The sequence below is a fragment of the Chlorocebus sabaeus genome, chromosome 12 (genome assembly GCF_047675955.1).
Source record: "Chlorocebus sabaeus isolate Y175 chromosome 12, mChlSab1.0.hap1, whole genome shotgun sequence".
Classification (NCBI taxonomy): domain Eukaryota; kingdom Metazoa; phylum Chordata; class Mammalia; order Primates; family Cercopithecidae; genus Chlorocebus; species Chlorocebus sabaeus.
Genome location: NC_132915.1, coordinates 5,290,136 through 5,301,633, shown reverse-complemented (window position 1 = coordinate 5,301,633; position 11,498 = coordinate 5,290,136). Strand labels below are relative to the sequence as shown.

Sequence of the window (11,498 nt, the reverse complement as noted above, 5' to 3'; positions counted from 1 at the left end):
AGACGGGGGTTTTACCATGTTGATCAGGCTGGTCTCGAACTCCTGACCTCAGGTGATCCACCAGCCTCGGCCTCTCAAAGTTTTGGGATTACAGGCGTCAGCCACCGCGCCTGGCCTCCTTCATTGTTTTCAGGTGATCAGTACAGTGCCCTCAGCACATTCACGTTGCTGTGCAACCATCACTGCCGTCCATCTCCAGAGTGTCTTCACCTTCCCAATCTGAAACTCTGTCCCTGTTAAACCCTCTCCATTCCCTCCCCTGGCCCTGGCAGCCGCCAATCTGGTTTCTGTTTCTGAATTTGACTCCTCAAGGACCTCACGTAGGTGGAATCACACAGGATTTGTCCCTTTGCAACTGGCTTATTTCACTTAGCATAATGTCCTCAGGGTTCACCCCTGTTGTGGCATGGGTCAGAATTTCCTTCTGGTTTATTAATTTATTTATGAGTCGGAGTCTCTGTTGCCAGGCTGGAGTGCAGTGGCGTGATCTCGGCTCACTGCTACCTCTGCCTCCCAGGTTCAAGCTATTCTCCTGCCTCAGCCTCCTGATTAGCTGGGACTACAGGCGCCCGCCACCATGCCCGGCTAATTTTTGTATTTTTAGTAGAGACGGGGTTTCACCATGTTGACTAGGCTGGTCTCGATCTCTTGACCTTGTGATCTGCCTGCCTTGGCCTCCCAAGGTGCAGGGATTACAGGCGGGAGCCACTGCGCTCGGCCTCCTTCTGTTTAAGGCCGAACATGATTCTGTTCTGTGGAGAGGCCACCTTTTCTTTATCCAGGTATCTGTGAATGGACACTTGAGCGGCTTTCACCCTTTGTCTATTGTAGGGAATGCTGCTGTGTATGTGGGTGTACAAGTACCTGTTTGGGACCCTGCTTTCAAACCTTTTGGGAGAAACATTCTTGACTCGATGGACTCACATGTTGGAGTAAATGTGGCTGCCCTAAGAAAAGCTGCCACACCCTTGGGAGAGGTAGACGCCCCCCGCCCACCAGCCCCCAATCCCAGGCTGTCCAGCCTGTCCTCCCACTCCACAGTCACAGCGTTGTGCCAGGGCTATGGGTCATGAAGAGTCACACAGTCTTAAACAGTAGAGGTAACTTGTAAAGGTGGTGGTGTGAGCTGTATTTGTGAGTGTCTGCTCATGGCATGCCTGCAAACGGGCAGGTGCTTCGTTGATCTGCCTCCTCTTCTCCCTGCTCAGCTTGCCCTCGCCTCCCGCCCTCTCCGAGGTCCCTCTGACCCCCACCCCAATTCAGGAGCATGTGGCACCTCACTGAGTTCTCAGCAGAGATAATGGAGACCCCCCCTCTATCCACGCCCACAGCAGACAGGGCATTTCCCAGGCTGAGACCCCAAGGTAATTACTCTGTGCTTCCAGGCACCTCTGGGTCACAAGGTGGCTTTATTTATTTGTTTATTTATTTTGACATGGAATCTTGCTCTGTGGCCCAGGCTGGAGTGCAGTGGTGCGATCTCCTCACTGCAACCTCCGCCTCGTGGGTACAAGCAATTCTCCTGTCTCAGCCTCCAGAGTAGCTGGGACTACAGGTGCAAGCCATCATGCCCAGCTAATTTTTGTATTTTTAGTAGAGATGGAGTTTCACCATATTGGTCAGTCTGGTCTCGAACTCCTGACCTCAGGTGAAGGTCTCCCAAAGTGCCTCGGCCTCCCAAAGTGCTGGGATTGCGGGTGTGAGCCACTGCACCTAGCCTGGTGGCTTTAGTTGATTGCCATCAGCCATTACACCTGGGCATGGCCAGGGTGCCCTGGGCCTTGCTCACTGTGGGTGGCCTCAGTGGGTTTGGGACCTCAAGGCACCGAAGTTAAGCCAGGGAGAAGCCATATGGGGACCAGCAGACATGGGCAGTACACATGGTTTATTGTATCACCTGGAGGCACTTACAGTATTGCCTGGATTCTCTATTGCAGGGTAACGCACAAGGGAGATCTTGTCATCATCCCTCATGATTCTCGGCCACCTGGGTGCAGCAGGCAGCTCTTGCCCACAGGGCTGGGACCCATTGCAAAGGCTTCCCCCAAATGCTTCAGGCCTGGCTGCCGCTTGCTGTTGGCAGGGATGCCTCCGTCTGCCTCTCTGCGTGGCCAGGGCTCCCTCACAGCGAGGCGCTGGCTTCCAAGGGCAAGAGCCTGGAGCTGTCTTCCCTCCTGACTTGGCCTCCCGTATGCTGCCCTCTCTAGTTACAGCGAGTCTCTTAGGGGCTCTGTATTTAGGGGAGGGATGTCAGAGTCCGCTTTTATATTGAAGGGGCGTCAAAGAATATATGGCAGTTTAAAAACCACCACTAACGCGTTTGTTGCTCCCCCCACATAACATGCTGTTGTTATGGAGCCTTCTGTGTGCCGGGGGCCACTGGGCCACTCCAGCAACAGGACAGGGGAAGTCCTTGCCTGCTAGGTGCCAGACGGCCCAGTGGACAGGTGCCGTGGTGGGTTTCTTTCAGAGGGGAGGGGACTCCCTCACGGCCCCCAGGAAGGGACGTCTGGTGGCAGGTAGAGCTGGGTGGTAGGCAGACTGGTGGCCCATCTGTGGGACCAGCCCTGCCCATCTTGGGGGGCCGATGCACTGCGGAGGGACAAGGGGCAGGGCCAGAGCACTTCACCCCCCTGCTCACTGACTGCTGTGATGGAGACACATGAACAGTTCTAGGATGCCCTGGATTCTGGGCATTCTTAATTTCTTCAGGTTTGTGGATTTCCTCGTGCTAGGTGGTGGCAGCCCCGAGTGTCTGGGACCTGTTTCCTGGCTGAGTCCACAGTGGGCACGACTCATCTGGGTCAGCAGCTCCAGCCTTGCTCACCTCAGGTGGCTCAGGGCTTCCTAAAAGGAGAGCTGAGGTGGTGGGGTACAGAGAACTGACCTCGGCTCCCTCAATGCCCCTGTGGAAACGTAGGCATAGCCCTGGGTGGATCAGAGTGACCCAAACGCAGGGGCTTCCAGCACCTGTGTGCCAGGGCCAGCCTGCCTGAGCCTCGGCTTCCTCATATGAAGGACAGAAATGTCCCCTGCAAATGTGAGAAAGGGCTCAGCAATGACCCTGTGCCTGGGTGTGCATGGGTGTACTTGTATTATATGTGTGTATGCGTTGTCAACCTAAAATAATCAAGAGAATCACAATATAGTCTAAAGAGAGTTTATTCAAGCACAAGGTTGAGGACTGCAGCCAGGGAGACACTTCCAAGTTGCCTCAGGGAATGTCTGGAGAACAAGAGAGGCTCAAGTGTTTAAAGAAAGGATGAATCAGGAGAGGGGGTGGTGACCGTTGTTCATCAGGAACTCTCATTGGTTCACAGAAATAACACTGGTTAGTGATTGGCCAGTCACTGTTGAACTACAGGGAATGTGGCATTTTAGGGTTACTTGGCATCTGTTAGTCTAGAGCCTGCATAGCAAGTGGTTTCAGGAGGGACCCATTTTGCTCGATGGGGAGTGACACGTGACTGTGTTGCATTCCAGTGCTTCTCGACACCTGATTATATAAAGGGGCTGGCATTCCTCAGATAAAGGTCTTTTTATTTTTCAGCATACATGTGCACACATGTGTATGTATGTGCATATGTGCGCTTGTATATGCATGTGTGCACTTGTGCCTTGAAGGCCAGGCAGTGGCCACAGCAGCCCAGGAGGGTTGCTGCTGGTAAAGCCTTTGGCCGCAGAGGGGCTCTGCCCAGCTACACTTCCCAAAGTGGCTCCTCCCTCTCCTGCCCCTCTATCCAGCTTTGTTTGTCTGTTCTCATTACCTTTTATTTTAAAACAACACATACTCTGTAAAAAGTCCCTGCAACTGGGCCGGGTACAGTGGTTCACGCCTGTAATCCCAGCACTTTGGGAGGCCGAGACGGGTGGATCACGAGGTCAGGAGATCGAGACTATCCTGGCTAACACAGTGAAACCCCGTCTCTACTAAAAATACAAAAAAAAAAAAAAAAAAAAAAAATTAGCCAGGCATGGTGGCAGGCGTCTGTAGTCCCAGCTACTTGGGAGGTTGAGGCAGGAGAATGGCATGAACCCGGGAGGCGGAGCTTGCAGTGAGCCGAGATCGCGCCACTGCACTCCAGCCTGGGCGACAGAACAAGACTCTGTCTCAAAAAAAAAAAAAAAAAAAAGTCCCTGCAACAGAATAGAAGGAAGTGAAGTGACAATTAGGGGCTCCTCAACCCAGGTTGCCCCCACCAAGGGCACCCTAAAAGCCTCACTTTTAATTTGATTACCTTTGTAAAGACCCTGTCTCCAAACTTTTCTTCATTTTGAGGTACTGGGGGCTAGGACTTCAGTGAGTGAATTGCGGGGTACGACAGGATCCATAACACAGGTGTTGGCAATGCAGAGTTGCAAACGCAAAGCTGGAGGTGAGTGTCCTTCATTTGTTTTGGTTCATCTGCTCTTGGACAAAAGCCCTTCCAAGACGGGAGTGATTTAAGGGCCTCCGATAAGCACAGTGCACCTCTCTCCTCTGGACAGGATGTCCGGGGGCCGGGCTGCTTGAGCCTCCCAGGCTGCAACCACACACCTCCTCACCTCTCCTCATGATCCATCCTCCCTTCTGTGGTAAGGAAAATGATGCTCAGGAATGTCTGAAATTCACCAAGTTTGTACAGTTCTTAAGGGTGGGATTTTTCTTTTTTTTTTTTTCTTTTTTTTGAGACAGAGTCTGGCTCTGTCCCCCAAGCTGGAGTGCAGTGGCGAGATGTCTGTTCATTGCAACCTCCACCTCCCGGGTTCAAGCGATTCTCCTGCCTCAGCCTTTTCGAGTAGCTGGGATTACAGGAGCCCCCGACCATACCTGGCTAGGGTCACATTTTCTTGATCAGCCCTGTGAGGTATACTTGGCATACCATTGATGCATATGTTTAAAGTGTACAGTTGGATAAACTTTGACGTGGGGTATGCTTGTGAAATTATCACCACAATCAAGGTAATGAGTATGTCTGCAACATCCCTCAAAGCTCTTGTGCTCCTTTGTAAGCACCCTCCACCCCACCAGCCCCCTCACACCCCCAGCCACCTCTACCCCCTTCCCCACTCACCCCCCTCCCCCACGCCAATCCCATAGCCCCTCCCCTTCCTTCCAGGCACCCAATGACCTGCTTCTTAGCACCATAGGCTACTTTGCACTTCCTAGAATTCCGTAGTAATGAGAAAACACCGTAGGTCTTCTTTGGCTCCTTTTGTTCAGCATAATTATTTCTAGATTCATCTGTGTTCTACTCCCTTTTTAAAACTGGTCTGAAAGATCTGGCTGGACGTGGTGGCTCATGCCTGTAATCCCAGCACTTTGGGAGGCTGAGGTGGGAGGATCACTAGAGGTCAGGAGTTCGACACCAGCCTGGCCAACATGGTGAAAACCCATCTCTACTAAAAAAAAATACAAAAATTAGCCAAGCGTGGTGGTGGGTGCCTGTAATCCCAGCTACTCAGGAGGCTGAGGTGGGAGAATCACTTGAACCCAGCCCAGGAGGCGGAGGTTGCAGTGAACATAGATTGTGCCACTGAATTCTAGCCTGGGCGACAGAGTGAGACTCCATCTCAAAAAAAAAAAAAATGGCCTGAAAGATCATTAGATGTAGGTTTAGAATTAGCATCATTATTTTCCTGAAATGTTTGTAGAATTCACCAGTGAAGATCTCTGCGCCTGAAGTTCTCTATGTGGGAAAAGTTTTAACTACAAGGATTTTTTGTGCTTACTTTATACTGAGCTTCTTAGATGTGTAGATTTATAGCTTCCATCAAATCTAGAAAACTTGTCATTATTTCCTCAAATATTTTTTCTGTCCACCCCTTTTTGAGACTCCAATTACACATGTATTACACTACTTGAAGTTTTCCCACATTTCGCTGTTGCTCAGTTTTCTCTGTGTGTGTGTTTCATTTTGGGTAGTTTCTGTTCTTGTCTCTTCAAATTCACTAATGTTTCTTCTACAATGTTGAATTGGTTGTTAATTCCTTCCAGTGTGTTTTTGGTCTCACGCTTTGTAGTTTTCATCTCTGGAAGTTTAATGTGGGCCTTCTTACATCCTCCATGTCTCTACTGGATTTTAGAACATAGTAGGACACAGACATGATAGCAGTTTTGAATGTCCCTTTTTGCTGATTCTAACATCTGTGTTAGTTATGTGTTTATATTGAATTTTTTCTCTTCATTTTGTATAGTCCCTTTTATGCCTGGTAATTTTTTTTTTTTTTTTTTTTTGAGACAGAGTCTTGCTCTGTCGCCCAGGCTGGAGTGCAGTTGCACAATTTCAGCTCACCGCAACATCCGCCTCCTGGGTTCAAGCAATTCTCCTGCCTCAGCCTCCTGAGCAGCTGGGATTATAGGCACGCACTACCATGCCTGGCTGATTTTTGTATTTTTAGTAGAGATGGGGTTTCTCCATGTTGGCCAGGCTGGTCTCGAACTCCCGACCTCAAGTGATCCATCTGCCTTGGCCTCCCAAAGTTCTGGGATTACAGGTGTGAGTCATTGCGCCCGGTCTATGCCTGGTGATTTTTGATTAGATGCCAGACTATGGGAATTTTACCTTGCTGTGCACTACATATTTTTGTAGTTCTATATTTTTTAGCTTTGTTCAGGGATGCAGTTGTGTAAACATGTGGACTTCCTGTTAAGGTTTGTTAATATTTGCTAGGTGGGACCAGAGCAGTGATCACTGCAGGGCTAATTATCCATCATTCCTGAAGCAAGACCCTCTGAGTATTCAATGCAATGCCCCGTGAACTGTGGGGTTTTTCGGGTTGGCTGGTGGGCACAGGCGTGTTCTTGCCCTGTGAAAGCTCCCTGTGGTCCTTGCAGGTGGTTCTTTCTCTGGCCTCACATGCTCTCCCCACTGCACACATGCCGAGTGGTCCTCGAGGGGTCCCTCTGAGATCTCCGGGTTCTCTCTCTGTGTGCAGTTCTCTCCTCTTCAGGGCTCCATGCTGTGGACTCTGGCCACCGTAGTCTTCTGGGCCTCCCAGTTTTGTCTTTTCAACTCAGAGGGTCCACTGGGCCCCATAGGGCTCCCCTTCCCTGATCCATGGTCCAGAAATGGTCTCTGGGCAGTGAGCTGGGACAATAGGAGGGCTCACCTCATTCATTTCCATCTCTCAGGGACCACGGTGTTTTACTGCTTTGTGTAGAGCCTTGCAAACCTCTTTCGTAGGTTTTGTCCATGTTTGTTGTTGTTGTTCCAGGTGAGAGTAAATCTGGTTTCTATTACTCCATCCTGACCAGAACCCTAATTCCCCTGAGATGGGGTTGAACCAGGCTCTGTCTTGCCAGACAGCTACCTTTGAACACACTGAGGCTGAGCGCAGCTCACATTCCATCTGGTGTATTTTTATTGCTGTGCCACGTTTGACCTCTGGAAACCTGAGTTTATCTCTTGTGCTATGAGAAGAATGCGGCAAAACATGTATTTTCTGTTTAGAAATCTTAATATTGCCCCCCATTGAATTCGTTAGGAATGTGGCAGTAGCCAATCATAAATGCCCACCTGAGTGATTCTGGAGTCATTTAAAGAAACTTCCACTCAAAAGTGGTTTTGCCCCAAGAGAGCGAGCACTCAGGAGCCTGTGCGGGGTGGGGGTGCTCCACCGTGGAGCTGGTTGGCATCCACAGCCACTGGGACGCTGCCAGAGCCCAGGCCTGCATCACGCCCTGCCCAGAGGCACACCTGCCTGCTCAAGGCAGCCAGGGCTGGCTCACGGTGTGCCTGTCACTGTGTGAAGCCTGTTTCTTCACTGCCTCTTCTTTATTCTGCTTTGCAAGTGAGGCAGGAACACGTAAAGCTGCTGGCAGAGGAATATCTAAGTGTGAGTGTGAGTGTGCGTGTGTGTGTGAACCAGCTCATCGGTGTGTTTGAGGGAGCCTCTCTGTGTGTGCCTGGGGGAGGGTGTGAGGTGTGGGCTGGGGAGGGGCCTGGCGATGCCCACTGGCTCACCTCACACTGGACAGTGCCTGCACCTTCAAGGTGACCCTTCCCCTGGGCCACAGGATGCTGCATGGCCAGGGACAAGCTCAGCCCTGACCCCAGAGTTTCCAGCCGAGCAAGACACTGCCCACCCCACACTGAATGGCTGCTGGTGCAGGCGCCACCCTTTTGGAGGCGTTGTGTGCCAGCCTGGGGGCTGAGGATATGGCTGTGCAGACTGCCATGCCCCAATCCTGGATCCACTATGCTGGGCAGTGGCATAGAGCTTCCCTCCTCCACACACCCCCTAGAGCCGGGGCCTCTGGCTGCTCCAAATGCCAGTTGGAGAAGGTGGTTTTCTTTCTCTTCTAATGTCTTTTCAGTACCTCCTAAATGGCTCTACTTTGAACCTGCTGGGCAAGGAAAAGATTTTCAAGGAAACCATCTACTGTGCGCGAGTCCCTGCCGGCCAATCCCAGACCCCAGCGCGGAGCCAGGCGCCTGTGCCTGCCAACCCTCAGCACCCTCCTCGGAGAGGCTGGTGGCATCAGGTATGGGAATAAGTGACCGCCACTTGCAGCCCCTAGGCTCCTCGGCAGCTGCGTCTTGGGTTCAAGAGGATGATTTTGAGGGATGACAGTTTCCCTCTAGGCCCATCTCACCTTTGCTTCTCCTCAGAGGCGCCCAGTGAATTCTCTGTGCACTTAGAATTGACACTTGAATGTGGTCCATGAGAGGTGTGGTGGGCCAGTGGGAGGTGGCTCCAGTGCACAGGAGGCAGGAGGAGTTTTGGGGCAAAGACCTGGGTCCACATCCTCTGGTGAGACCCACCTCCTGCCCCAGCCCTCCCCTGAGGGATACAGTAGAGACAGCTGGGACCTTGGACCCCTGGGGGCTGTTTTCTGACCTGTCCAGCAGGCAGTGGTGGGGAGAAGGAGGAGGAGGACACTGGCCTCACATCCTGGGAGTATCAGAGGATTGAAAAGCACCACAGATGTGCTATAAACAGAAGCCACTGTGTTCCTGTTGGTTATGGTCACTACCTTGAGCATCTATTTGAATTTATTGAACAGCAGATAGCTTCACACCACAGGGTAACTTTTTTTTTTTTTTATGCAGAAGAAACTTAATTTTAAAAGAAAACATTTTCCACTTTCTGTTCTCTAAAAGCCTGTCTGTACAAGACCCAACTGAAGCTGACTAGGGTATTCACACTTCACACACAGCCCCCAGCCCACCTGCTCGAGGCTTTGGGTAGGGGGTAGAGGGTACTGCCTGGGGGCTGCATTTGGGGTTTGCACCTGAGGGGGCTGGTCCATGCCTGGCTAGTACTGACTCTGTCTTGTTTCTCCCCTACAGGAAGCCCCTGGCCAGCCTCCACCTGAGCCCAGTGACCTCAGCTTTAAGGATGGAGTCAGGCAGGGGGTCCTCAACCCTTCCAGGATCCATTGCTGCCCTAGAGGTGCCAGATACTGGACCTGGTAGTTCCTCTCTGGGGAAGCTCCAAGCACTCCCCGTCGGGCCCAGGGCCCACTGTGGGGATCCTGGCAGCCCAGCTGCAGCAGGGAACGGCTCTCTAGACACGGGCCCCGCGGGAGAGCAGAGTGGTAGCTTAAAGATCCCCAACCGGGACAGCGGGATCGACAGTCCATCCTCCAGTGTGGCTGGAGAGAACTTCCCCTGCGAGGAGGGCTTGGAGGCTGGCCCAAGCCCCACTGTGCTGGGGACACACCCAGAGATGACCCTGGACAGCCAGGTCCCGAAGGTCACCCCCCAGGAGGAGGCCGACAGCGACGTGGGTGAGGAACCTGACCCTGAGAACACCCCCCAGAAGGCTGACGAGGACGCCGGCCTGGCCCAGGTAGGCTTCCCCTTCTCTGTCCCCGCTGCAGGCCGCAGGCCTTTCCTCGGGAGGGTTTTGAGATTTTTAGTGGGCGTCACCCCACACCTTGTTTCCAGGAATGTGGCACACAGGCTCGTGCCGTGTGCAAGGGGAGGTCCTGGGATGCAGTGTGCCCGAGAAAATCCTGTGGGAAGAATCCGTGCAGGTCAGGCCAGGCCTACCTGACACCTTGAGCAGTGACCTCAGTCCTGAGCCTCGGTTTCCACAACTGCGCAGTGGGCACCTCCCGACCCTGGGAAGGTATGATGGTCAGTCCTACCGGTGGTGCTGCCAAAGCTGCCCTTTGCGCAGTGCTCACTGCCGACTTTATAAAACTCCTGGGAGGAGACAGTGTGAGTGGGGAAACTGTTTTCCTCAATGGGAAACTGAGGCACAGAGAGCATGGTACCTGGCCGGGGTCATCCATGGGGTGTGGCACAGGCTGGGTGCTCTGTGCTCTTCAGGACACAGTGGGGCAGGACCTGTGAGGCCCGCAGTGCAGTGTGGAGACCAGAGCAGACAGTTCCCACAACACGATGGGGCTGCATTGAGGGAGTTTGTTTGCATTCTCATTAGCATGTATGGGGCTCTTGGCTCGGTGCTGGGGTCTTGGGGAGATGGAGAAGCAGCGGATGGCCTCAGGCTAAGAGAAACTGTGGGTATGGGCACAGCATGGGTAAGCTGCCAAGTGACCAGGTCATGGGAGCGTTTTGCGGGTCAGGCTTGCTGGCGCCTGCATGGGGACGTTGCTGGCTGACACGGGTACCATCAGGAGACAGGCTGGGCAGGTGAAGGGAAGCCCGCTGCCTGGACCACTGGAAGCCGGCTTCACGGAGACGAGGCCAGGGCTGTGTTCAACGGAGGCTTTATTATCACTCAGGTGTAGGAAGGATCAGGAGACCACTGCCATTGACAAGATGGTTTGTCATCCTCAGTTTCCAAGAGAAAGGGGCACATCACACCACACCGTGGGGCCACAGGGAAGCCCAGGGTCCGTCAGGAGGCAGAGGGTTCAAGGGGAAACTGTGGGCCTGAGACGGTAATATGGTTTCCGCAGGAAGGAACGGGCAAGGCAGGGTGAGTGGGCTGAGGATTGGTTGGTGTGAATGATTTCATTGGGTTCTGGGGCACAGGGGCTGTCCCTGGCTGTCTGGTACCCGCCCTGGGGTGAGGAGGGCAGGGGCACATGGCCTGGAGTGTGAGGGCCCCATAGAAGGGGGGTGGGGGTGGGCTCTGTGGGGGTTGGTGGGCATTGGAAAGGCGAGTTTGCAGGGCAAGCCTGGGCCTTTACTCTCTCTAGAATTGGCTACCCTGGGAGGGGCAGTCCCTCCAGGGTCAGAAAGGTCCAGATGTCAGCACATCAGAACACAGACAACAGAAGGCCTGGTGAGTCCTGGCCACACCACCCACAGCTCCAGGGGTGTCCTGAGCGGGCTGTCCAGTCTCCTGAGTGCCGGGGACAGTGCAGACCCCAGGCCCAGCCCCTCAGGTTCTGGGGTGTGCACAGGGCCAGGCTTGTGTGGGGAAGGCCCAGGTCCTGGTGTCTGCAATAGGAAGTTTCCAGCGCTTGCTCTGGTGCTTCTGTCACTGATGGGAACGAGTTTGTCTCCTCCCTTGTGGGATGCCTTGACAGAGTGCAGTCTGTCACACACCGGCCAGTCCTCAGGGTGAGGCACCACACAGGATCTTTGGGTCCCGGA

At 53.2% G+C, this 11,498-nt stretch overlaps 1 protein-coding gene across 9 annotated transcripts in view; it reads left to right on the top strand.

Annotated features, from left to right (window-relative positions):
• The window catches only part of FGD3 (FYVE, RhoGEF and PH domain containing 3), an 85,552-nt gene that overhangs the window by 21,042 nt on the left and 53,012 nt on the right, over positions 1 to 11,498 (top strand). For 6 of the 9 annotated variants that reach the window (XM_037998632.2, XM_007969766.3, XM_007969765.3 and 3 more), the window contains 2 exons: positions 8,300 to 8,467; positions 9,276 to 9,777. In XM_037998632.2, the coding sequence (XP_037854560.2) occupies positions 9,325 to 9,777 (453 nt within the window). In that variant the 5' untranslated portion in view covers positions 8,300 to 8,467; positions 9,276 to 9,324. Of the gene's footprint in view, positions 1 to 4,151; positions 4,377 to 4,405; positions 4,576 to 8,299; positions 8,468 to 9,275; positions 9,778 to 11,498 lie in introns of those variants that run through there. The other 3 variants (XM_037998630.2, XM_073021445.1, XM_037998628.2) reach the window with 3 other exon arrangements.